General features: G+C 41.0%; 1 protein-coding gene across 2 annotated transcripts in view; it reads right to left on the bottom strand.

Moving 5' to 3' along the window:
* Positions 1 to 27,686, bottom strand: part of FNDC3B (fibronectin type III domain containing 3B) — a 197,604-nt gene that overhangs the window by 57,458 nt on the left and 112,460 nt on the right. For both annotated transcript variants that reach the window (XM_065639992.1, XM_065639993.1), the window contains exons 7-11: positions 15,965 to 16,023; positions 9,456 to 9,613; positions 7,164 to 7,223; positions 4,256 to 4,394; positions 3,864 to 3,917 (exon numbers count right to left, since the gene is read on the bottom strand). In XM_065639992.1, coding sequence (XP_065496064.1) covers positions 3,864 to 3,917; positions 4,256 to 4,394; positions 7,164 to 7,223; positions 9,456 to 9,613; positions 15,965 to 16,023 — 470 coding nt within the window. The remainder of the gene's footprint in view (positions 1 to 3,863; positions 3,918 to 4,255; positions 4,395 to 7,163; positions 7,224 to 9,455; positions 9,614 to 15,964; positions 16,024 to 27,686) is intronic.

Below are 27,686 nucleotides of genomic sequence, written 5' to 3'. Positions count from 1 at the left end.
CACTCTCACTATCCATATGCACAAGAGAAACATTTATTTACTACCACTTAATCACAGAGTGATCAATTCACATCTAATTAGTAACAAAGGTCTGATTCTTACAGCAGTGCCAGTGGCATTTTTCAATGCAGTTAACAGTTAGTTGATTGTGACGAATGCTGCCATCGGGAGAAAGCATCACCTCCTTTACAGTGATGTTTTCTGTTTGGTATATTTTTAAGGCTATTTTTTCTGATTAGCCTTTTACTTAGGCTGAATAATCACTCGTGGCACAAAGTCATCAATTGCCTAGTTCAGGTTTGTAAGTTCAAAGGGTTCAGGTTTGTAAAGTTCATAGAAAAAGGGTCAGAAGGTGGATTTTAACAGATTTTGTTTTCAGACTAGTGTTGCCAATCGCAGCAGCTGAGGTGCGGGCACATCCAGATCCTACCGCATTCCAAAACACATGGAGGGCTGATCCTAACTCCTTTGAAGTCAACGGAAACTTTGCTAGCGTACATCCAATTCATCTGAGTGACAATTCACTGAACTGATTTCTTACTCTGCTGTTAAAGAATGAAGATCATTCTCCATGGTTCTTATGCATTTTAAGCTAAAACAGTTTATTAGCAAGACATTACAACTGTAATTCAAAGACCTATTTCAGTACTGAGAAAGAAAGTATTTGTGTTTTCTAAATAACATATAATGCCAGCCATGTTACGAACAATTTAATCCAAATAGCAGGGAAAAACGTGAAATAACAGGAATAGCTTTATCTACCAACTATTCTGTTTTCCAGAGTCTGTAGGTCAGGTAAAATCCCCAAACTCAGAACTAAAGTGAAGAACAAGAAGAAGTTGGGTAGGACTGGCACATCTTAAGCAGCATAGCATTATCTTCATCAAAGTAGGTCAGAACACAACACACCTAATTCCAGTGAAGAAACAAAGGCCACTCATTTGTGTTTCATCTAAAGCTTGTCTAATGAGGTCCCAGGCAGCCCCCCAGCACCTCAGCCCTGCGGGACTCCCCAGCTGCAGCCACAAAGAGATGAGATGCTGCCCCCTTGCTACAAACTACAACCTCACCTAATCCTAGGGCTGTCAAACATGCTGCTTCTGCTGTCGTTTTACAGCAACTATTTATTTTTTGCATATACTAGTGATGCCATCTAAATTCCTGGCTGCATTGTAGCTGCTATAAACTACGACTTTGCCTTCTAAAAACCCAAGGAATGAGTTGAGATACTGTTGAACATCTGACATGCTCCAAGATCTGAGTCTCCCCTGAGAGACAACTCATCACGCACCACGTGGAGCCCCTGCCTTGGTGGGAACGGGTGGCATGGCTGGAGCTGGGGACCAGGCCAGGGTGCCTGGGACACAGCGGGACCCGCTCGCTCCACCACCTCCACCGCTCCCCACGGCTCCCGTGCCTGATGACAACTTTGCTTCTGTGGTCCGGGTCTGCAGCCTTTGCGCAACGATTTTCCAGGATCTGCTCATCACTTCTGTGCTGCAAGGGCTTCCAAAGGCTCACTTGCATGCTGTCCTTCCCTAGGAAGGGACTTGACTTCTCAAGGCAAACTGACACATTAAGGCGTTTTTCTAACTACCATTGGATAGATTTCTTGTTCTCTACTCATGCAAAGTCCCCTCTGCTTTGCAGCCACAATTTAATTTCCTTCTGATCACTGATTTGCCCATGTTTATATTTTATTCTGTGCCCTGTAGCTAATGAATGTAGCTCTAGCTGAGATCTGGCAGAGCGTTTGCTGCCACCTGGCAAGCGTTCTCCTCTTCCCTGATATATTTATTTCTTGATTTCACCAGGACACAGTGTGGCATTGTAACAAAGTTGGTGCTTTTGCTTATGTGGAGTTTACACAACCAAGTGCGAAGGAACAGGACATTGCAAGTGAATTCTCTTTTGTACTTGGGTGCCGTAACTCTGGTAGCTAACAGCACGCTATGTCGGAGCCACAGCTTGCAATGGCACATGAAAAATTGCATGGAATAGCTTGCCAAGTTCACTGTCGCAGGTAGATGAGGCTCCTGCAGATGCAGGCACAGCCAGCCTGTATCTTCAGACTTTGTCTTTAATAAGCCTCAATAGCAAGTTTTAATTCAGCAACTCAAAATTGCAGTTCTGTCTCATATCAGAGGAAGATTTTTTCAGACAAGCTACACCTGTGGCATTAACTCTCGCACAACCAGATAACTACATTTCAGTCAGGAGTCATGTCAAACCATTGAAGATGTACCAAAATAACTTGTGCAGGGCCATTATTCTTTCATCTTTGCTGGCTAGCTATCCACTGGGATCACAGATTTCAGGACTGCAACCGAGAAAACCAGGTAATTAAAACAGATAGGCCATGGGAATCAGGATGCCTTCATTTTTCCCCATTGGTATACGAGCTAGCCTACACCAAACAACTTTTGCCTTGTGAAAAACAGACACCCTAACAATTCTTTCTGAAGCTGAGACTGTAGGGATATACTCAGTATTAAAGGCTTTACAGGACACGAGCAGAATTCTCTCACATATATCCAAAATCATGGCTAGGCTCCATGTGGACAAAATTAACATCAAAAGAATTTGCACTGTATTAATGGTCTATTGTTGGTTTTTCTTCTGACAAAACATTCTGTTGCTTCCCTTCCCTTTGCAGGCTGGAATTATTCATGTTTCCACCGCTTCACTGCTCAGTGCTGTTACATTCCCATGGCTCCCAAGTTACTGGAAGCCTTGCAAGAAATCATAACTGCACAGTCAAGGTGTCCCAGAAGGTGGAACGGGATCATCTTGGCCCATCCTTTCGGAGAAATGTCTTTTTAATCTCCTTTTTCAGACCTCACACTCTGATTTTTTTTCTTCTTCACTGATGACCTTTCCCCTTCCATGATGCTGAGAGCGACAGTAAGCCATTCTGAAATTATTGTTTAATTTCAGTTCACTTCAGTGGGTTTCTCATCATATAGACTCTCTTGCTGCAATACTGAACAGTGTTTGCACAGTGAGTGGTTCCAAATATCCAACATGTAGCAGAATGACCTGGGAACACGTTACTAGCAAAATGAAGGAAAACAATTCATAACAGAATATTCCCTTTAGGATATCAAGAGACGTTTTTCAGACTGTACAACTAAACACCCTTCGCACTCTTCATTTCCTGACTCATCACCTTTTTTTCTTTACGTGTTGCCCGAGCCTTTTCTGTCACCCAATACATAATTTTTCCTTCAAAGATGATATTCACTGACTCATGCTTTCCATAGAAATGTTGCTTGCACAATGGAAAGGAGGCAGAAAGGACTGGAGGGAGGAACCAGAACATACCCCCCAGCAGATCTTGCTTTTGGCACTCTCCCCAACAGCACACTGCTCATTAACCATGTAAGATCTTTGGGACAGAGAACTTATTTCCTTCTGTGTCTGGAAGAAGACTAATTGCCACTATGTCAGGGACACCCTGAATACATTCTCTGCAAGAAGGGCTGCGTGACGATGCCTCTTCTCCCTTGAGGCAGGGACGGCATCCAGAAGAAAAAGATCACAAACGGAACTCTCAGACACATTACAAGTAATTAAATAGTAAGTAATGTTAATCAAGAAATTAGGTACCTTAAATGGGCGGTAAAAAGTTAGATTTCAAAAGTACAGAAGCATAACATTGCCTTTGCATAAAATACAGTGAATGAAAAGTTTCCCCCCCGCTGTCTCTTTCACCTTTCTAACTCTTTGCCTAATGCCATCAGGATTTCATTTGCCTACTTCTGCTCTCCCCTGTATGTAATTATTTTCTCTTTACTCAGCAAATCCTTGTAAAGTCTGAGTGCCATTTATTTATGTATTTATTTCAACTAGTTACTACTTACCTCATCCCACTCTAGAAGGTAGCTGGTGATTTTTGAACCGTTATCAATGGGTGCCTATGAACAAAAATAAACAAAAGGTGATTTCGGGGAATAAGATAAAACCACTTCCCCGCAGGCAAATGACTTCAGAGTTTAAAGAAAAACCAAAGCTTAGGGTTTGCACACAGCTTGGCAACCTCTTAACAAATACCGAGAAGAAGCTGGACATAATGAAACACATACATTTTAAAACTCAAATCAGTGCACGGGGAGGAATGTGTCAGAGTAGAGCAAGTTCAAGTCCCTTACTGAAAAAACAACTGTCTCAGCTTTCAATTATTTTCAAATGTTACGCTCACTGTCAGTAAACTCTATTTTTCACTGCTTTCTTGCCCGATCCAAGCATTACCCACCTTCCATTGTAAGGTTAAGGAGCTTTTGGTCCTGTGCGAGGGTTTGGGTGGGAAGGGACACTCTGGTGCTGCGCTGTGAGTGGTGAAGCTTACTGGCTCTGAGCAGGATCCCTTTACTGAGTTGTACATCGCATATACCCTGGAAATAACATTCAAATGGTTTATAAATTTGCTGACAGTTACAAGATGAGACAGCACTGCCTCAGCCTCAAATAGACTACCAAAGCATACACAATACTGTCCACCAATGACAGATTTCTCACAGACCAGGGGCTGTCATTGCTTCACTTGATACAGGTTTGCCAAAAAAATTCACAGCAGAAGAGGAACATCACGGTGTTTTGTGCAAATATTCCCCTAGACCACTGAGTTATCATCATTTTTTCTTTCCACAACTATTTCCTTGCCTTTTGCCAGACTTCCACACACTGTGCTAAAATCCTCTTCACAATACAACAGAAAGTATGAACTCACGAGAAAAAGGTATAAACTTCAATGGGTGGTTTATAATACATTTGATTCACATGTACCATGTGAGTGGCGGTAACTGCTGGTCTCCTTCCATGGGTACAAGCTTCTACAGTGCTCAGGTGTCAATACTTAGTGGACCTCCATGAATTAGAACTAACACAGCTCAGGAACATTGCTCTGATAGACTAAAAATCTTCTAAGAAAATTTGATTTCAGGCAAATCCTCTATATCAGCACAGAGGGGGATATACAATACCAAATAATGTGGGTAAGCGAATACAATATAGTTGAGCACTTCCTCACGAGGTGTTTTTTTCTGAAAAATTAATGGTGTTATTTTTTCCATTCACATTTTCCATGCAGTGAAAGAAAAGTGCAGATTGGAAGTCTTCTACTCAAAAGAAATGTTCAAACCATGACCAGACGATGACCTCTGAGCTGGCTGTAGCTATTGTGTATTTGAATGAAGAGTTTAAGAAAGGGCAATTTCTAAATTTGTTTTCAGTAGATAAGAGTAATTTCTGTACAATGCCCACCTACGTAGAATCAAACCTTTAGGGGGAGGTTCACAAGAGCTGCTATAGTGTGGTTTTACCCATCACCTGTTAGCAGTCTGGAGTGCAAACAAAGGCAATTAACTGAGTCTGCACCTGGCAAGTGGTGTGTAGGTGTGCTGGACATCGGCGTAGCTAAGCATCAAACACACCACCGCAGAATACAACCACGCAAAAATGAGCTTAACGAGCATCTTCTGCAAGTCACTGAAACACTGAGCCAGACATCTCTGAAGGTACCAAAATAATACAACTTGAAGGAACGCAGGAGGTAGATTCAGAGCAAAACAGGTTGTCCTGGGTGCCCAGCGGGGCAGATCAAGCACGAACAGCTTGTCTGTGGGAAGACGAAGCCCTGAGAAATGCTGCCAAGGTTAAGGAGACCCACGGCGATCTGTCGAGTAACTGCTGGTCTCATAAATCTCTTCACTTAACAGATTTATTTCTTCACAGTCGTTATCCGCAACAGTTTCAGTGGAGAAAAATTGCCACGGAAAACAAACAGCCAGCCTTTTCAGTGTCAGTTCCCTTCGCTACAAATACATGCTGCTGCTTTTGAAGTCTGACCTCTCTATTTGGCAGTCACTTATTTTTAAACAAAAGCTATTGCTAACTGTGCACAAACAATCGATAATTTGGCAAACCTGCAGGAAGGTGGAGGGAGCTGCAGGCAGGGAGAAAGAGGTCAGCCAGGCCATGGAGCAAATACCCGCAACATCCCTAAAAATGGCACGAGATCCCAACGCCACGCTGCACATCGTGACTGTGCTGCTGTTTGGAGCTGGTGTGGAAAGTGATGCTCAGATGCTTAGAGCAGGAACTGAACAATGTTTTACAACCTTCTCCTCCTCGCTACCATCCGCTGTCTGCTCGGGCTGGGAGCCTGGGTCTTTCACTTATTTACAAGAAGTTCCTTCTGGTCTTGTGCTTGAAAAGTTCATTTTAGGGCGCTGCTAGAGAACATCCTTAAAAATAAAGAAGTTATAGTGCCAAAGCAAGGCAGACACATTTTGGTGTTGGGTCATTCTTATAGCCAAAATGTGAAGTGTTTGTTCTTTCAAGTTTTACAAACAGTAGCAGCCTTGATATGAAAAAGCAAGCCAATCCTAGCCTTTGTTTAGAAAAACAGAAGGAAACAATAGACATGAGCGAAAGGATTTTTTTTTTAAAAGGATATTGAGCCTAAGTGAACAGGATGTGAATTTTAAGCCTTGGTTCCTAAGCAAAGTCTTTTAAAAATGCAATGCGAGCAGATAACACCACAGACAAAAAACATCAGGGAGCAAAACCAAGAATGTGTTAATAAATGTGTAAAACACCTTTTTTAGAATCAAAGAGAAACACGCTCTCAAGGTATCAAGACAGGCCCCTGTGAATTCTTTTTTTTTTTTTTTTTTGAATAAATGCTAAAATTACTACGGTCAGATAGATCCGTAATCAGCATATTTATTTCACAAAGCAAGGAGTATTTATGAAGAAACTGTGCTGGAGTACTTTCAGTGCCAGCACACCTATGTCATAATAACTGAAGAAACACCAGTTGCTTGAGAGAAATTAAGAAGCTTGAGGTATCCCACTTTCATACACAAGCACTTCCAGGCCTATTATACATACAGACAGAAAAACAGATATGTAGATGTCTTTCTCCTCTTACTGTAGGAATGACAACATGAGAGAAAATGTATTGTTCAAAAAGCACTCTTGTAACTTGACGTGTGAGATAAAATATATCAGAAAATATTTAGAAACCACTGAAAAAACACCTACAAAGGTGACCATGAAATTTGAGCTACACTGTGCAGCTAGATGAAAAACTTTCACATTTATTCTCATATAACTGAAGAATTTATATACAAGTCACATTCATAGTCACATTAACTCACCTGACATGATAATCTGTTGCTGGCCTAAGGTCTTTCAGGTTATATTCTAGTTCTTCTCCACTGCAGAAAAAAAGCCCCAAAACCAACACATCAGTAAGTTTTGAAAAAGTAGTATCACATTTAGCACAGCTAGTGATTTTCCAGTGACTAGTGACTCCCTCATATTATGATTTGAAAGAAGAAAAAGACATCCCAGCACAGGAAAGCAGTAGTAAACAATACACCAACAATTTGTCAACACAGTTCATGTTTCTTGAAAACTTCATGAGGCTGCGTATACATAAGAGAAAAGGAGTTATCCCAATTTATACAGTGAACTGGCTATATAGGTTTATTTCAATGCTGTCCTTACATTTTGTTGATATTTGCATAAAGCAAAAGTTTTTCAACCTTCCCAGAGCTGAAAGGAGCAGAATCGATACATCACTTTTATACATTCTGCACATTCGCTATTTCAAAATACTTTACAAAAGTAAGCCATTGAACTTCAGAGGAAAACGTATAGCTTCTTGCACAACCATTACACATATTTGCTATCTCTTCCACAATCACATTGTGTGGACCACAGCAAGGAGACGTTTAATAAATGCCCCAAGAGCTGGACCCAGATCTCTTTCAGTACCAATAAAAGTAAAAGCACAGACTTTCAGACATTTTAGGAAAAAGCTAGCATATAACCTATTAATTTCAAATGTAGCCAATGTAGTTAGGGCTATTCTTTTTCCCCCGATTTGTTTGCTGGTAAATAAACACTAGGCTCAGTCATGTGTTGCCAGTTCTGTGAAGATTAAGGTACAGGTCAGTGCTTAATAAGTAATGGCCTACTCATGTCAGTGCTTGGCTTATTCACGATTTTATTAAAATATGGGAAAAAAGAAAATTCTCAGTTTAGCATAAAGAAATATTTCATAGATAGCTGGACAAACACAGGGAGATCTCGAGAACAAATCAATCAGAAAGCACAAGACTGCTGAGTTGTCAGAAACCCACCAAAAAAACCTTATTTTTGTTATACAGTCCAATGCTGTGGAATTTCTTTTTTTTTTCCTTTCCCCTCTGAAATGAGTGCACCTCCTTGCAAAGACAATATATTAAACATATTGCAGACTTTCTTTTGCCTATAGTAATAATGATTACTGCTGCTCGTGACGGTGCGTACCACATTAAGCTAATGGCTGCACTCTGGCCAGCAGCAGGAGACAGATTACTACTAGCAGCTTTAAAACAGATGCACAACATTTCATAACACAGAGAAAATGTGCAGCCATCACATCAGCAAGCACAAGAAGTTCTAGAAAGTCTCCTTTCCATTTTAAGAGCTCAGCAGCACACATTAATCTATAGAGATGCTCACACTGGCTCACAAACAGCTAGTGTAAATACCAGAGGGAAAAAAAAATATATACATCAGGCAGTATCTCCTTGGTTAACGTGCTCTTTTTATATTACCCAAGACAGTTCATGAGATCTGCCTTCCACATACCAGGAGGAATACTCTAATTCACAGGACATTTTAAGAAAGGAGACAGTTTGCTCTCAAGCGGTAATTCCATAAATGTTGTACCACCTGGACTCTATTTAATGAGATTTGGGAAAGATTAACTATTTCACAACAGCCAAGGTCACATCTCAAATTTTTCTATCCTAGACGTCATTAGCGGGGAAAAAGAAAGGCAAACACCATATGTACTTGATCACAGAATGAGCTCAGAGGATCCCTGGAAGGAGAGAGAGAGCAATCCCTCAGAATTTTTACTGAACACTGCTGAGAGCCAAGTATTTGGGTTTTTCCGAGGAGCCTCTACAGCCTACTGATCGGTGTGTTCCCTTCTCTGCTCATTTAAGAAGCTACGAAGCAGAACAGCCCTCAACTTTTGCTCGTTGGCTTTACTGTTCTTAATTCTGCAAGTCCACACAAATTTAGCCCATTAGGAAGGCAGCTATCCTGCCTGCTACACACAAAAAGGCTTTTGACATTTAGCATGAGAGGAAAAAGTAACCTTTTCACTGGTAATGGGAGAAATAGCATCGTATGCAAGATCTGCCATGTGCCAGGGAGGTGGGAGGGGATGGCAATTAGGGACCTTGTGACATGGACTCGATCAGCTCCCTGCAAGCTCCTCCAGCAAGGGGGGCTGACGGGACAGCAAGGGAGCAGTTACAGGGTGTTCAAACATGCCTTTTTTCTGCGACTGATGGACACGCCAACACACACTCTGAAAAGCTCAGAGATTTTATTCCTAACAAAAACACAATTTGAGAGCAACACAAGTGTAAAAACGATGCTGTTACCTGTAAACTATCTTGTATTTTCCATCCCTTCCTTTATCTGATAAGGCAACCTCGTAGGTACAGGTGTAAGGCAAACCGTTGTTGTGTCTATCTGCATTTAGAAGGCCAGTGGGAGGTGACCAGGAAAGTAAAACTGTTCTTGCTTGAATATTTGTAACCTATAAAAGAAACATCAGTTACTCTGAATTCCAAGAAAAACACTACCCTCTAAGTATTTGCTTCTTCCTTGCATCTTCACAATCCATCTATTGTAAAAAGGAAATTTCAGAGCTAGAAGTGAAAAGTAAAGGGTTAGAAATGGTCAAGAACAACACAAGCAAAAATACAGATTCATGGCATAAACTAATCTCTAGCAGATGAGGAATCCAGAGAGATGTCACCCTGCAGTAAGCTGGCTCGTCATTGTCTGGGCATCCAGCAAAAGATGCCTCGCACCATTCTGGAGGTACCTGCTGCTGTGACCTTTACCAAAAGGGAAGTGGAACAAAGACTTTATGCGATAGATTGTTTTGTACACAATTACTTTTCTAAAGCTTTTGTTAGGAAGATTATCCAATAAAACTATGACAGCTTTTTCAGTCGTCCTGTTCCTTCTTCTAATTTGAAAAAGCAATAATTCAATTGCAAATAATAATTAAAAAAAACCCAACAAAATTCAATCTGCAAGGTTACGCTGACTCAAAAGTATAAGGAGACTCACAACAGAAGTCCAACCTGTCAATTAAAAATTACATCACAAATCACTCACTTTGTGCAGAAAGACTGCACGTATGGTCTACGGTCACCCCTGGGCACAGCTCTGTAGCAACATTTCAATGGCAGATGGGTGAGGATTGTCTTTTAGTAGAACATGAAAAAAAATACCTCAAACCCCAGCACCAAACCAACTTTTACCACTCCCACCAGAGCAGCTGTATCCTCCTGAAAGCGCAGGTCCACGTAACTCCAGACTGACCGAGCTTACAGAACCAGCATCGCCTTCCTCACCAGAGGCATCGTTCACCAGCTGCACGTACCCACCAGCAGCTTCCCAGAGAAAACAGCCTGCTGTTAGCCAGCGAGAAAGAAGAAAAAAAATCCCCCACACCACTATCTCAAACCAAACCAAACAAAAAACCACCACCACCACAAAACCACCGAGTCAACCAAAAAACCCCAAAACCACAAGAAAAACAAAAACCCCCACAAAACAAACATACATAACAAAAACAAAAAATAAAAACCAATGGTTTCATTGGCTATCTTGGAAAGACAGCACGACATTTTTATGCATGCCTTCTGAAAAGCCCAGGGAAGCCCCAAAGCCTCCTTAGTCTCAAGCTCTCTGCAACAAACTCTCCGCTTCCCACAGTGAACGCAACTGTTTCTTTCTTAATTGTAGTGAAAACGTAAAGAATATGTTTTAGTTAGCTTTCATGAGGAGGAATCAAAGCACAAGGTTTTATATTTTTTTATTCATTTCTCCTACACATCGTTTCACTGTTTCTATCATTTTAACACATTTTTCCAACACACAAAGCAAAATGTTGCTATTTTAGAAGGTGTAAGATGAATGATGCAGGTGCTTAGTTACACATTTCCTACACTTTTATTGTGACAATTGAAACACCTTACCCATAAACGATTTGGTAATAAAATATTAGCAATCAGCTTTCGGCACTGCTTGTTTACAAATCTGGCTTCTGGATATCTTTAGATAATGGAGAATATTTAACTTCTCAGGTGAAAACACATTGCCTCCAGGTGAAGAGCATTGCAACTGTTGTGTGCGATACCCATATATCAAGTAGATTCTTTCTGAGCAAGTCATAAATCTGTTCTTAACAGACTGACAAGTAGGTGACACCATGAAACGCCTCATCTCAACTTTAACTTTTGCGAGTATTGTGTTTAAGATTTTAATTTATAGCAGCGTACTTAAGCCTTGCCAAAAATAAATCCTCTGCTCAACCTAACATGAAAAACAAGTTGTAAGGCAAGAAGTTTTAAGCAGCATTAAGCTTTTTTTTTTTTTTTAACAAAAAAAAAGAACATGCAAATTCCTGTATGAATTTTCATGCAATTTCTTGCTCCGGTCACATTTTTCTAATGCTAGGATATCAATGTTTGCTTCAAAAACGTGGACCAGTGAATACTGATAGTGGATTAGATAGCTTATAAGAATCCTGAATGACTCAAATACAACAGGTATGTTAATTTTTTGAAATATATATACATGTGTATGTGAATGTAATTGCAAAAGAAGATATTTAGAGCTATAAGTCTTTCATTTGAATAATATTTTGATCAGAGAGCTGGATAGTAAGATCCAAACAGACCTTTTTTTAACATACATTACTACTACGCCAGCTCAGCCCATCAACACGCACTTGCTTTTATTATGGAGATAGGCTTGCACAATTGTTTTTCATAAATTCAGACAGACTTGGAGCTGGAGGCATGATATCCTGCCAATGTTCTATTGAAATGTTTTTCTCTATGACTACTCACAAGGACACACGTATATATTCTGCGTACGGCAAAAACTCTGGGCTTTCATGAACTTAATCTGTGAGAAGTTAGCTCTTTCATAGTTTCCTTAAAATAAGAGAAAGTATATTCTGGACTAACTGCTAGAAACTGTTAGATTATTATTCTGAAGTGTGCAGACATTTCCACACAGAGGATAGAAGTCCAAACCCAGTCACTAAGCTGCTCCAGTTACACCATTAACTTCTTACTGGTGCAGCACTGAGGGTGGCTGCTGGCTGTTAGGTACGCAGTAACTGCTGGGGGAGGTTTAAAAACCAACACCAGAAATCATCAAATACAATTCTTAGCTGCACTAAGTACACACAGCAAGTGTAGTAAAGCAAATGAGTGGTCAGTGCCTGTATGATAAAGTCGGAAAAGGCAAATCTATGCGCTCCCTGGGTATAGACAGCGGAACAGCGCTGCGCACGTCAGCGCGAGGACTGGGAACGGATTTATTTGTACGGCTGGAGATAAACCTATCTGCTGCTTGCCCACTAACAGGTTCAATATTGTATCACGTTTATCCGCCAAAGGCATATCTTTTCAATATCTGATTGAACAGACAAAGCCACCGCTTTACCAAGGAACTCCTACCTGGCACAGGAAGCACTAGCTTTGCTGCGAAAAAGAATAAGTTAAATAAATGGGGTTATGATAGGCCGAGAATAACAAGTAGGCACTTGCAAACCAGCTCAGTAGCTTTAACTCCAACTTTTCTCGCTTACAACTGGGAAAAGGAGCACCTTTCAAAAGATAATGAGCAGCCGAACAGATCCGGACCAGTCCTTTCCACGCTGTAAGGAACATCAGGACAGTGGGTTTAACGTCACGACTGCACTTCCAGACATAAATCCTTAGCTCTAAGTAAAGAAAAACCAGCTTATCGTTCATTAATGTTGCCCTATTTCATCCGACTGAAATATAAGTAGCCAGGGCACCTTTTCACAGGCTGGGCAAGTAAATCTTTGTGCTGCTTTCCAGTTACATCAGCCTGTCTCATCTGTCCCCAAAACTGCGGTGCTCACTTTGGACAGGACTGGCTCAGCCTGTTAGCTGAGACCTAACAAAAGCTTCTCCCACAAGGAGTTTTGTAGGTCTAGTGAAAAGCACAGTTAATTAGTTTCTGAAAACTTCTCAGTTTACACAGTAAACGCCTGCTTTCTCTGCTATCAAAACTCAGTGGTGTAAATAATTATTTTATAAAAGCCCCTGGGAAAGAATCCCAACTCCTGCACTACTTTAATAAGGTTACAAGACTGATGAACATTGGTCCTTCCCGTCTTTCAGGTAATGAACAATGTTTCTGTACAACTTTCATTATCTTTCAAATTCCGGGTTAGCATTCACAGGCATCGTGTGGTTCGGGGGTTTATTGTATGTGTGAGAACTACACTGCAAGCAACATTCATTTACTCCCCCGAGGGCAACGTTTGAAAGACCTGGGGGTCAAATGAATTCACGGTTATTACTGGGTCGAGATTTCGCTTTTAAACTATGGCTCTAATCCTGCAGTTTTAGGCAAAAATCCCAATGATTAAATATGAGTTTCGCTGCAGAGCAAGTCAGCAGGAGCAGGCTGCCTTGTGGAAAGTCAAACTCATATCTGAGCGCCAACTGCACGGTCCTGCAGCGTTTCCGCGCAGGGGGTGATGTCCCCCCCGAGCCCCGCGGCAGCAACGATGCCGCCCCCCGCCACTTCGGAAACCCAGAATCAAGTTTCCCTTCCCTCACCAAGGCATTTGCTTCAGAGAATGCTTGCTTTGTCTGCAATAATGCAAATTAAAAATATATTTCAGTTTCAATAAAAACATGGGGGTGGGGGGAAGTAAAAGGCTTCTTTTAAAATGTTTGCTGTCAAAGGGATAAAACTATGATTAAATTTACAGTTTGGTTCCACGTCTCTCAAACAGGTGACAACACCTACTATTGAAAACAGACTTCTTATAAATTAATAATTTTAAAAGCATGTATATTTTGTATTTGGAAATGCGAGAGACTTTGTCACACGGAATTAACTGGGCAAGCTTCAAAGATGTCTCCAAGCAATACCATGTCTGAGTGTCCTGCAGGAGCTGCTCAGAGGGTTAATCCCTTCGGGTGGCTTCGGATGGCAGAGGGAGCTGGTCCCTTGGACACATCAAAGCCACGTGCTGCAGACATCGCGTCCCTCAGCTTGCCACTGACTTACTGCTCTGTGCTCTTTCATTTTAATTGTGTCACTTCTTTCTACACAACCCTTTTTCTATACGCTGTTTTAGTTTTCACTCACATATGCGTAAGGCTCACCAAGAAATATGGTCCAGCTGACTATTTATGCATAATATGATGTATTTCTATCAGATACAAGAGTGACTACGCACACACATAATCATTCATAGCAATTAATGGTTTGGGAGTTTCCTATGAGTTTAATTACTCACAAATGTCAAAGTTACAGACAAAACGATAGATAATCCCCAGCACCTTCTCACTAAATGTCATTGAACTAGCATTTCTCATGTTTTAGATTTTTTTTTTTAAAGATTCCTATTTTGGGAAATAATTCAAGGAAAATTGGTAGTCTACTGGTAGTTTTTTGCTTCCCTCTGCTTTAAGTGCTCTGGTTACCATAAATCTAATTGTACAGAGCTCAGAAGCCTGCAAACTGCTCAAATAGCTCCTCTCCTTACCTCTATAAACATAAGTATGAAATAACACATTTTTAATGTCAGCTCTCCAGATCTTTGTAAAAGGTATCTAGCAGTGATATTTTACCAGATAAGCAACATTCATATAACCCTTGACAGAATATTGCCTCACTCTGTACAATAAACTAGACTAATTTTGTGATAATTGCACTTTCTTCCCTTCTGACCTCCCAGAAACACTTCACTCTTCTTCAGCTTAGTATCATCACTTGTCTCTACAAAAAAATAAAGCAACTTTCCTTCCTGTGAACAGAAACTCGGGCTGCAGCCCCCTGGTATTTATCATCTCTGCAGGTCTGGTTTAGATTCTGGGCAGCTTTGAACTGGCTCTTGTGGATGCCACAAGAGTAGGATCCAGTACCTACCAATGGACAATTTAAGACCGAACACCTTTCGTATCTATTCGGAAAAGAAACATCTACGAGGACAGATCCCAAAAATAAAACTCAGTCTGTGCTTGTACCTGCTTCTCCCTGAGCTCCATCACTTCTGCATCTAAGGAACAGCCACCCCTTCATGTTCCCACTGCAGATCTTCTTTATATCGGCCTCTATCAGCTACTATAGAATCCAGTCTTTAGGATGAGCTTTCCAACTCTTTTTTTTTTTTAATTTGCTTACTTCCAGCTGGACAGAGAAAGGCCTGAGCCCCAACAGAGCCAAGGAGGTAAAGCTCCCAAAGCAGAGCCATCTCCATCTGCCTCAGGACTCCTTCTTCAAGAGCTTGTTTGGATCATTCATTTAGATCCATGATACCCTTCTGGTTTTCATTTGACATACCAAACTAGAAAACCATCATATTCAAAGGGCTTATCACTAGACCTTACCTGACTGTGGTCACATCCAGTACGGTGATTCAATTTCCATGACAATTCACATGCTTTTATGGCTCAGACAAACTTAGAATATAGCAATTGCCATTGAGTAATAGGATTACCTTAATTTAATAATGATTATAGACATAAATTGCTCATGACAAATAAAATTAAACCCAGGAGAGAAGGGGGAAAGAGCAATGCAAATCACCCCAGTGCACTGGGTTCCCCACGGCAGTGTGAATACTTGCAGTTGTCTTCTGGAAATAGGAGACTGGGGCAATTCCTGTAGTGGGCAGATCCCAGAAATACTCACGAGCACAAAAGATGCTTCAAATTTATATCCTGGCAAAATGAGTTTGATATATACAGTGGCAACGCATTCTATTAGGGAAAAAATTCAGAGGTGATCTGTGAAATCACCGGTATGTTGTGACACAATCTACTTATCATATTTGCTATTTGTGTGTGCATTGTAATTTGGGATCACATACCTGTGGTTTCTCCATTCCAGAAAGAACATCTTGAACTCTTTTCGTTTCTGAATCAAATTCTGTAAAATAGAGAACATGGAAATAGGAAGAAAAATAAATTACCAAACTTTAAAAAAAATGTCAGCTATGTCAAAAACTCTTCAAGAATTTGTAAATAGGACAGAGACATTACTTGTACATGAGCATCAGCTGTTTCGCTCTTGTAAATTTAAGGTATGCAGCTACATGGATTAATATTTTAAAAATTATGAAAAGGAGAGACTGAAACTTGCAGTAACTGCAGATATTTAGAAAGGTGGGATTATTTGTAGAGGTGTCCTCCACAAACAATGTTATTAATTGGAATTTGCTTTCACAGAGCAAAACCACCCTATTTCCAAACCTCGGCTGTGGAAGAGGTCCAGGTGTTTCTACAGCTCAATTACTGCTGAACCTAATCCTGGTTTGTCAACCAAACACATCCTTGCCCCATGGGCTGTAGAGCCGGGCTACCTGCCACAGCACCGGGCTCTGGAGAGGACGAGCATCCTTGCCCCAGCCACGCCACGCAGGGTGCCTCCCCGAGCCCCAGCACCCACCCAACAGCTGCCTGTCCTTAAATGCTGTTCTCAGGTAACGCTCAAAGCTCTTTTCACAGCGACCTTTTAACTGCAGAGGTAACAAAGTCACACCAGGTTAATTGGGATGCCTGACGAGCATCATCCATCCTCCCTCCCCGAGTCTTGCGCCTAGTACAGCAGCTCGTGCAGGGGCTACACACAGGGCAGGGTGTGAAATACTCCCCCTACTTTAGATGGATTAATTGAGCACAGAAGGCACTGCAGAGGTGATCATCTGAGCAGTGGAATCTGCCTTTCTCCATTCTCCCCCCCCCAAAAAAAAAGTCCTGAGGTGAAACATCAGCTTAGAGTAATGAGGTGACACAAAGCAGCTTTATTCCTTTTGGACTGCAGCACAGAGAGGCCTCACTTTCCACTACAGTACTCTCTAATGGAAAACAAGGAACATGTTTTTTCTTTTTTCTTTTTTTTTTTCTTTTTTCTTAAATGTTAATGTAAAAAGTTTGCTAACCAAAGCAAAAGAATACACCACACCTAAAGCAAAATGAACAGGACCTCTTTATAAAAAGCATACAAATTTGGCATAGGTAGCAAGAAAATATTAATAAAGAAAAACTGGTCAGATCGGATCAACAGCTTTCACAAATGATTCCCCCAAAGCCTGACCTACTTCTCGTAGCCCAAGAATGTGTCTTTATTTTTGTCTGTGACCTGTTTTAAAAAGTACATCTTTTTAAAAATTCCATGTGCTCAGCTGCCAAAAAAATAGAATTGGCTGAATGCTGATGGCAGAACTCCAGTGTAAATGCCCATCTCTCCCTACAAGAATGCACCTTGGTGTGGAGTGAGAATGACAGAACTGCTCCATGTATTCTTGGATTCCTTTTAGTCTCAGCCACTTGGAAAAGGAGTTGTAATAACTCAAGAGAAGAGGAGGATAGCATGATTGCTTTTTTTCCATAGTAGATAACCCTTAGAGTGTATTATAAAGTACATAAACTGTCAGGATTTAGCCAGCGTATACTGACTTGAAAACTACACATATGGAGTAAAACAGCCAAGGAAAAGGTTGCGATGCTGATCCAAGTGAAAATGTCAAAGTTTGGGTTGTTTCAGAATTCGGGGTTCCCTTCAGTATCAGTACAGAAGTAGGACTGTGCCACAAAAGCCAGGATCCAGATCTGGAAACTGAGGAGGTCCTGCAGGCTTATCTCGAAGGGATGCTAATCAGAAGCAGCTTCTGCAGATACAGAATGTAACAAAAATGCCGCTACTATTTTATTGAAAGTTTATGGTTATTATGTCACCCCTAATTACAACCCCCAGAAGCTAAGCGTGAATCACTCTCAACCTTAAATTCCAAACATGTGGACTGAATTTTCTTTCCTCTCTCTGCTTTCTAGCAAGGATGCTATCTGTGTCACACTAAGCAGAAGAGGAAAATAAACCCTGAAGCCCAAAGAAATCACACTTCCCTCTCCCATGAAAAACGATCGCTTTGTACAGTAACTAATTCCTCTGACCCTTGCAGGTCAGGGCTGAAGGTTCAAATTGCCCCAAGTGCAGGAACTGACTTTAAGACCTCAGGGAGATGGGTATACCCAGCAAATAAATAACTGAAAAAAAAAAAAAGTGCAATAGACTTCTCAATGAAGAGTCCTAATACTGAAATTTTTTTATATTAGCTTGTCATATATGTAGCTTGTTAACAAGGAGAAGGTTCTGAGAACCAGACACTCTGTAGCTTTGAGTTATTAAGGACATGTGGATATTTATTTTGACAACGTGGACATTTATGTCACCAAGAGTTTATACAGATAAGCTGGAGGTGGAAGAAGATAAGTCTTCTTCAAAGATTTAGGGGCGAAGGAGAGAGAGAATGGGACACACACAGATCAAAGGTGACAACGTGAGTGCAGAAAAATTAAGAACTGAATTTAAAGTTGATGAATAACACATATATGGATGGAAGCTGCACCACATTTTCTAAAGAAAAGGCTGAATCAGATGTTGCACATGTGCTGACCAACCACGTGAGATGTCTCCCATGCTGAACCTCCCAAATGTTCATGCACAGGACTGGGCAGGGTCCGGCGATGACCCGCACACACACACCAGCCCCTTCCCCATGTGCAGAGCTGAGGTATCCCCGAGGGACCCTGTGCTGGTGACTTGCCAGTGCCATGGATCGTTTTATAAGAACAGCAGCAAAGAAAGCAACGTCTACAGCAAGAAGTGTCCTTTCATCACAAGCTCTGAAATCAGTGTACCCTATGGAAAGCACAGTGTGTGCCTTAGAATCCTGCACTGAATTAAAAACAAAAAAACCCCACCATGAATAATAGGTAATGCCCTATGAAAACAGAGCAAATGTAAAATGAAAGACAGAAAGCAATAAACATCATCAGAGAACAGCTCAGGTTGGAAGGGGACCTCAGGAGAGGTCATCGAGTCCTACCTCTGTCTGAAATATATGAAGAAAAAAAAAAAAGGCAACACAAAACTGCCCCAGGAAAAAACTTGTTAATAAGACTGAAGCCAACCTTTTTCGGAGAAAGAAAGCAGCTTCCAGAATTTTCACCTTCTTATAATATTTCAAACACTTAGTTTCCCATTTCAAAAGCCATAAAAGTTCTCAGGCTTCTATGGATGGTTGATCCCTTTTCAATAATAAACATAATTATTCACAGTCTCCTGAGCTAGATGAAGTAAAAGAGAACAAGACCTGTCATGAATCTCTTCCTCAGTAGGAAGTTGGTTTTTATCTGCCAACCTCTCTCATACCACATTAAGCATCAAGCTTACCATCTTTCCCAAGTCAAAGAGTAGAAATCTTTCTGAAATAGAAAATTATAGAGAGGAAAAGAAACACAAGTATCTTATATGTTTTACGCAGATAATACAGAATTGGTAAAAAGCCTTTTTTTCCTAGCTTACTATTATAGTTACTCATCAGCCACTGAGGAATTTTCAACTAGATTAGCTCACTGGAACATTTAGGGATGAGGATGATGAGTGTCTCCCAGACATCAGAGATGCAGTGGTAGAAAGGTGGGGAAGAACAGGAGAAGCCTTGATGTAAAACAGGAGACTAAAATTCAGAAAAATCACCTACAATTGCTTGAGAAAGGCGGTGGGTGGCTGAGTGTGATTCACTGCCTTAGCATTAATTGTCCTTGAATAACAGATAGCTGATTTGCTTTTAAATCTTTGTCCCTTCCTGTCTCTTCCTCAGCTAACTGAGCACTGAGTATCTGACACAAGAACATAAATGCCTTTATGTCACCCCCGACGTTAATGCTGGGGCTTGCAGAGACAGGAGCAGACATGTGCTGCTTTCCTCCTCTGCCATCGGGAACAGAAGTTCCATCACACCAAGAAAAAGCCCAACTAACACTTCAGGTCATTGTCCCGCTATAACTTTTCCTCTCAACATCTGTTCCCCACATCTGCCAGGGCAAAACTCTTCCTCCTAGGAGGAAGCTGGGGGTGGGGATGAATTCCTTGTGAATGCTCAGTGGGGTCCTGTTATCTTGTACATCTCAGTGTCTAAGAGGCATTATAGCTGTCCCAAAGCTACAGCATTAGGTTCTCATTCCCAGGCTGTAGGTTATTTGGATCCAATGTTTCAGACCAACCTTTTGTAGCAGACAAGCCAGCTGTTAAGACCTGGACCACGTCTCTGTATTTTGGTCATCTCCCCTTTTTCAGAGTTTTGGGTCATAACCAAAACTCTACAGATACAGCCAAGAGTAAATGCCCCTAAAAATTAAACACTTTCCCAGCAGCCGTTTGGTGCTAAAAAGGTTTCAATGTTAAGCCTTGCTGAACTAAAAGCCTTTTATTACATGCTTCTGTTAGCCTGTGTCTATGCTTCCTTCTGCACGTAGAGTACAAATATAACTTTTAGATCTTTCCAATCACACTTTTGAACACCAAGCACAGCTTTAAAAAACAGGAAAAAATACTTGCCATTTCAAGGTAAGTTTGAAGTTGCCATGAATAGTTTTCATGTTTGCATGAACAGCAGCTGTGTATGTAAATGGTTTGAAATAGCTAAAAGCTCTAAACTAATTAAGATTTTCCCATTGCAAATACACATTTTAGGTTTGTTCTGCATTCTTTCCCTCGCGGAGAGGAAAAAGTCCAGCTCAAGACTTAGCTTCTGGCCACAGAAAGTATTTACTGTTTCAACCGCCTTTCCATTCCAAGGGAATGACATCAGCACTAGCACTTTGCAAACTTTTAGTCTAATTCTCAAGCAGAGCTCCATGCTCACAGATATGCCAGTCATAACATGACATGCTTTCTCAGAATTTGTTCCAGATTTACTGGAGCTGTGACCGGCTTTAATGCTAGGAAAGATCTTTTATCAGTCACGTATAGCACAACCTACGAGCTGCAAGAAAATGAACTCTTCAAAGCACAGCCCAACTCCTTTGTGAACTGCCTGCCAGCGTCAAAGTTTCGTACACAAAGAACACACACAGACTTTTTCATTTCAGAGAATTGTAGATACGTACACTAAAAAACTCCTTGCACAAGAACAAACCTAAAACTGCAGATGCCACACAGCGGCTCAGTCATACAAACCGGGACTTCCTTGGCTAGGCCATCTACCACAGTACCTAACTCTCCATCACTGGGAAGCCCCTTTTCTCAGCTACCCCTGCTGCACCTTCAACTTATTACTTCTTTCCTGCATACCGGGCGAGTTCATCACCACTGTCATCATTGCAACCTTTCACATCCACTTTTTCTCCTTAAACAAAGCAAGCTCATTTCTTCCTTACCTGTATTTACCAGATCACAGATCCCACTTACTGCTGCCTTCTGGAATGTTTCTTAGGTTGTTTCTCCATCCTTCTGCAGATGCGGTAGCAGCCCTGGCCCTAGCAGCACCAACTGAGGAGTGACGTATCCCTTTACAGAGCTCACTTTGAGGTTACTTTTTCTCTTTTGTCTATAGAGTAACTTGAATCTTGGCTTTTGTAGTCTACTATACCTCCCAGAACTACTGTGCAGAATTACCATATAATAATAATAATTAAAAAAAAAAAAAGTAGGATTGAGAAGGAATGGCTGAAATGCAGTACTTTTGTCTTGATCAAACTTTTTCTGTCAAGGCCATTTGAGCTTTCCTCCTGTTTTGTCCCCCTTCCCTCCCCCTTGACCCACCAAGCACTCTCAACCCTGTCAGACCCTGATATGGACTATAATTTAATAAGCATCAATCCTTATTCCATCCTTCAAGTCCTTAATGAAAATATTGAATAAAATTAGACCTAGGACAGACTGCTGCCTAATCCAGTTTGATGCATTTTTCCAGTCTGCCAGGGAGGCAGCCCAGCGCAGGGCAGGGTCATGGATGGGCAATGTGCTGGCCAACCCCTGTAATGCTGAGGAGAACAAATCCAGTGTCACACTGAACACACAGCGCTTTATACAACTTTTCTCAGCACTACTTCCACAATGGGCAAAACAGGGAGCCCTTTTAAAATAAAAAACTTGTGAAAGAAATATTTCTATTCAAAACAGTCAATCACACCATACTGAAATATAATACACCAAGGAAGATTATTAATTACGCCTATAAATACCAGGATGAGATTTCTAAATATTACATATTTCGAATTTCTGCTAATTACTTGGAAGCTAATAAAAACACTAGTGATAAAACGTGACTGCAGCTCCCATGTCCGAGGTAGAGAGACTGACGTTATCCAACTTCAAGAAAAAAATCCAATCACTGAAGCATGTTTTCATTCTCTAAAAATTGCTGTGCAAGAGCATCTCACGTTTTCCATTTCTAAGCACCTTCCCACTGTTGCTATGCTAGTCCTTCTGCTAAAATGCCTTACGTGATGTCTATGAGCTTACCTTGCAGTATCTGGTCTTAAAAACAAATCGTATGTAGGCAGAACAAAAGAAAAGAAAAAAAAGAAAAAAAAATCAAAATCAAGCCACTCCCTGAATAACTGAAGGCAAAGGAAACAAAAAACCCCGCATAAACCCAGAAACTTACATTTTCAGATCTCAAATAAGAAAAAAAGCAAAATTCAGGCCATCCTGACTCACCAGGACATAAAGCAAAGGATAGTGTTTGCCTCAACACCACTGTAATTTAGGCACAAATTCAATCGTGTTGCAGAGATTTCCTGGCCATAGTCAATATCTATTCACCTGCCAGTTTTCCCCTGCCTGCCTCATTATTCTACTGCCAACGGGGTAGGATACTCCAAAATACCTGAAGCCATCCTTCTTTCACATGGATAAGCAATGTTTTCACATCAAGCAGGTGTAGAAGCACTCGGATGCATGTAATAAAGTCCCTTCTGCTGAAACATGTTTTAAAAACATATACGTAACTACATTCAATCCTCCCTGTCCCTATTATTATTTTGATGTCTATTTTTTGTTGAGATGGAGCAAGGAAAATAAGATCAGTAGTAACCTACAGAGAAAGAAAATGCTGGATGCAAGGGACAAATGGAGTTTAAGTGACATATCGGGTTTGTTTTTCTCTGCTGCTTTGCTGCTACTGCTGGAAGACAGCAATAACAACTTCTACTTTATTGGCTAAAGATCTGAGCGAATTCCTACTGTGAACACACAGTTGGTCCATTAGAAGGCAGAAAAGGGCTTTCTTAGTAAAATACAGCAACCCCTCCATCTCTATCACATACATTTTACATCTTAATAAAGCGCTTTGTACATCTCACAAAAAAGATAACAGAGGCAACGTGCTGCATATGGCTGCAGCTGGCTGGTTTTGAAGGAACACCAAATTAAACAATGACATAACCCACAGAAACAGAGAAAGCCCAAGATGAATCCGTTGGAACAACAAACTGCTTACACACCGGACCTCTTCTTGGAGTGCTCTTGTTCATACTTTTGACTTGCTTTAGCTTATTTTCTGTGTTGATTTTTTTTTTTTTTTTAATTTTCAGGTGCTTCCCTTTTGCTATTAAACAGCAGCCAGCACGCTATGTGGGAACAAGGAGACAGCACAAGCTTTGCAGCTGAACGAGGGTTGACTGACTAGCAGGCTGCCACAGGCAGTGGCCACCGCTCCGTCTTTTTGTCAAGTCCACTCCTAAAAATGGCACAGCCAATTCATACAGGAGTAGCTAACCAAGAATAACTATTTACATTTCTGTTGATTTTGATTAGCACAATTTCAAAGCGCTCTAAGGTGGCAAAACTCCTGTTGGAGCAGGCAGGTGAGCATCCACGTGTGCGAGACGGGTGGAGATGCACTACGTGGTAATGCCTCCTCACGCTCCATGGGGTCCACACTGAATTTGTACCAGCAAGCGCCACTCAATACCACTAGTCAGATGTTACAGACAGACTTTGAAAATAAGTTTTTCTTCTCTAGTCTTGTCCCTTTTAGATGAGCATTAGATACCACTACCCTTTAAGCCCACTGCAGTTCACCGAGTGCGATGCTCTGAGACCAAAGTAAATAGTTAAAGATGATACATCAAACCTCTCCAATTAAGGAATTCTTTTAATCATTGTCCCTTCCTGTGCCTTGCTTTAAGGAGCAGGAAGGTGCGTAAGGACCACTGAGAGAACTGTTACAATGTAAGTGAAATTATTTGTGTTTCTTGGTTTTGAACGAGCATTACCTCAGCAGGTCCTCCAGCGGCAGAGGTGGGAAGCACATTCCCCATCAAACACAGACTTTGCCAAGTCTCCAGTGTCACCAGCCTAGGGTTTTAACTCCTGTGACTGCTGCCCCATACCAATCAGGAAATATTTTTTTTGTCTGAAATACTGTCTCCAATGCATAGGGAGACAATGGCACCAGTATTGAACGCACAACAAAACTTACTTTTTCTTTACCTTCAAAAATATGACCATACAAAAAAATTGCCAGTAAAAGCCTTTGATAATCTGCCCATTAAACACAATAACAGCATTTTTCCTGATCAAACATAAAACTAGCAAAATAACCTGCAAAACTGCATATTTGCACAGGAAAACAATCAGACAGTACAGCTGAAACAGACTCCAATAGGAGCTCCAAACGTGGTCGGGATTAAAGGGCGCTCCTCAGCCAAAATTAACAACCTCCTTGGCAATGAATCCTGTAAAGCCACGGAGTTTGCTACAACAATATGAAGGCAGCAGAGCACTTCCCAATGCAAAGGCATAAGGCTGCCCATTATAGTATAAGCAACTTTAAGAAAATAACTCATTTTGCCCTCAGTCTCGCTTGAATCAAAGAAGAAATGTTGTCTTTAGATTTGACCAAGGGTAATGAAAAGTATTCTGGGATGCTAGGTTTTAGCAATAACTACTATTTCACTGTCAAAAAAAAGAGTCAGAGTGAGCTGTTCATCCTTTACAAGAAGGTAAGCAGGGAAAACTTTCTCTGAAGAACGATGAGCGCAGAAAATGTGTCAACTGTTCACTGTTCCTGATTTTGTCTTAACGTTTACATTAAAGCAGAAATTTTATTTCTAGGCACTGCCTATACGATCTGTAAGTTTGTAAAAGAGGCTAGACTCTACAGGAAAAGTCTGTTTTTAAGAAAAAAAAGTCACTCCAAATTATAATGCTTGGAATGCAAAGATTTTCACCGGGATTTTTCACTACCGACCTAGTGAATGGCTGCAGAGGCACAATATTTTTTGAATGAACTCCAGCCTAGCTTTTCTGTTTCCAATGTCAATTATTGACCTATTTTTCCAGATGAAAACTATGAGATAATCAGATTGCAATGAGTGGGGGGGGGAGATTGCAGTAATCCAGGAAAAGAAAGAACATTTTTTCCTTTCCACTCAGCCCAGGCACTACAGCTTAGACATGGGGAAGACAAAAAGAGCTTCCACTCCCCTCTTTAAATCAACCCAAACACCCATAGGTTGACAGCAGAACAGAAATAAATTATCTTCCTCATGACAGATGGCAATCAATTTACTCGACTAATCCCAGCCTAAATTGTTTTGCAGTCGAGTCTGAATGATGAACTACAACGGTATGAGCTAGAATTACATTAAACAGAGCATTTAATAAAGATCAAGTGCTAAATTCCTACAACACAAATGTAAAAAAAGCTGACATGATGTCATTGGTGCCCCCCAAGCCTGTGACGTGAAGAGTGAACTCAAGAGTGTCTAAAAAACCTGATCTATAAGGTCTGTACCAATTAACTACTAGTGAGCTGGAAGAACTGTCTGTGCATTTAGCAGTCCTGTATGGGACAAGGGCAATATACAATCCTGGATATTTGCACAACCAGATTTGCCACTGAGAATCTTTCCAAATATTTAAAATATTCCACAGAAATATCCACCTGATTACAGCTTGTTGGGAAGGCTTCAACAAAGCTACAGGAATTCCAACTTGATCTGGATTTCATTGCTGAGATGAAATTCAGGCAAAAGTCACATGGATCACGGTAAATCAAACCAGCTGCTTCTAAGCACAGCTCCTTACAGAAAAAAATAAACAAAACACCAAACTCAAGCTTCAGGACAATATCTTTTTATAATAAACCTCAGAGAAAACTGAAATAGTTGCTTCATTTTAGAACTGTCTATCGCTTTTGTTAATTGCAATACTCAAAGCATCACCTGCATTTCTAAAAATAAAGTTTCCCCCATAAAATAAAATATATGACGGGTCACAAAAACTTTTGAAATCAAATTCCACCCTTCCTCATAAAAGGAAAACTAACTGATGGGTTTTGTAGCACAGCCTAAGAGAGTTGGGTAAATAGACCGCATTAACTTCGTCAGGACATGAAATTTCATTTCACTGCCTTTGCAAATCCAGATGAATATACAGACAGGCATTATTCGGAACATCTGGGTATACAAATAAGGGTTGTTCATTAAATTATTAGATTTAAAGGTGTTTTATTTTTTACAGGCCAGAGGGAGGAAATGTTCTATCTTTTCTCTGTTAATACCCCTTCCCTCCTGGCTCAATGTCCCAGGTATTTCCAAATAAGGGAAACACGGTTCCCTTCCTTTGTCAGTGGTCCTCGTTATCTCCTCCTAACTGGTGAGAATACATCGTTTATCTCGCTCTGAAGCTCTGAGACCTTTGTGTAGCTCTTCTCCCCAGCACAGGGATTTAACCACTGAGCAAGATGAAAATGTACTTGATACTTTTTTTTTTTTCTGTTGGTTGGATATCTATAAATTACGTAAACTCTTAGAAAAAAGTCTCAGATTTCAGTCTTCTAGATCTGACTGTCAGTTGCAGCAGAAGCTGCGTATTCTTGAGATAACATGAAGATCCTCTGGGGGAAGAGGTTGTGCCTTACGTCATTCAGCACCAACTTCCCGATAAATCACGGAGCAGATATCTTATCCAGCTCCCCCCACCAAGGAGATCCTGCTGGCAACACGAGACAAGGCAGGGATGAAAGCAGATGAGAAGAATAGGAGAGTCTACAGGGGTTGATCAGGACGTGAAAAACGGCCTTGGGGAAAAACTCCAGCCACCAAGGACTTCTGAGTCACCAATCATGTCAAAGGAGAACCCTGGACACAGATTTCCCCAGTTTTTACTAGATACACCCTGCACTCTCCTAAGCAGACTTGGAGCTGTGCTTCTGGCAGGCTAGCACACTTACGAAGATTAGGGAGCTTCAGCTGAATTTTATTTTGTCTGAGCTTCTGTGTTGAGATTGTAAATGTCACCAGAATCGTAGTCACCCATTCTGCCCCATTTGTGCCTGAGAGCCAAGGATGCCCAGGAGACCAACTCCTCATAACCACACAGGATCATACAGATCCACAGCTACCCTGGTGGTCTGTTTGCATTCCAGTTACAAAAAGTCTGAATGAAACCAAGTTGGACACATTTTTGTTCACCTTTAAAAGCAGCTGAGACTGAAGATGGGAGAATATTGTGCAATTAAATTAAGAGGTGATGCTCCCATTTAGTTGATGAAGAGAATCTCTTATCAACAGCTTCTGGTGCTTAAGTTACGAAGCTGGTTCTTTGGTCTTTCAAGATAAGCGGATAAAAATAGAGTGTGAATATCTCCTCTTTCCCTGCCCCAGCCCCCCCAGTTGGCAGGACCCTGTGCTAACCAAGCACGAAACATCCTTCTGCCAGAATGAAGCAATGTGGTGTGAAAGCAGGTAGGACCACCACGGCTCTCAGGCTTCTCATAAACTTTGGTTTTGTCC

This window comes from Caloenas nicobarica, chromosome 8, assembly GCF_036013445.1.
Source record: "Caloenas nicobarica isolate bCalNic1 chromosome 8, bCalNic1.hap1, whole genome shotgun sequence".
Lineage (NCBI taxonomy): Eukaryota > Metazoa > Chordata > Aves > Columbiformes > Columbidae > Caloenas > Caloenas nicobarica.
Note: the sequence above shows the minus strand (reverse complement) of the source record. Positions and strands in the feature narration are given on the sequence as shown.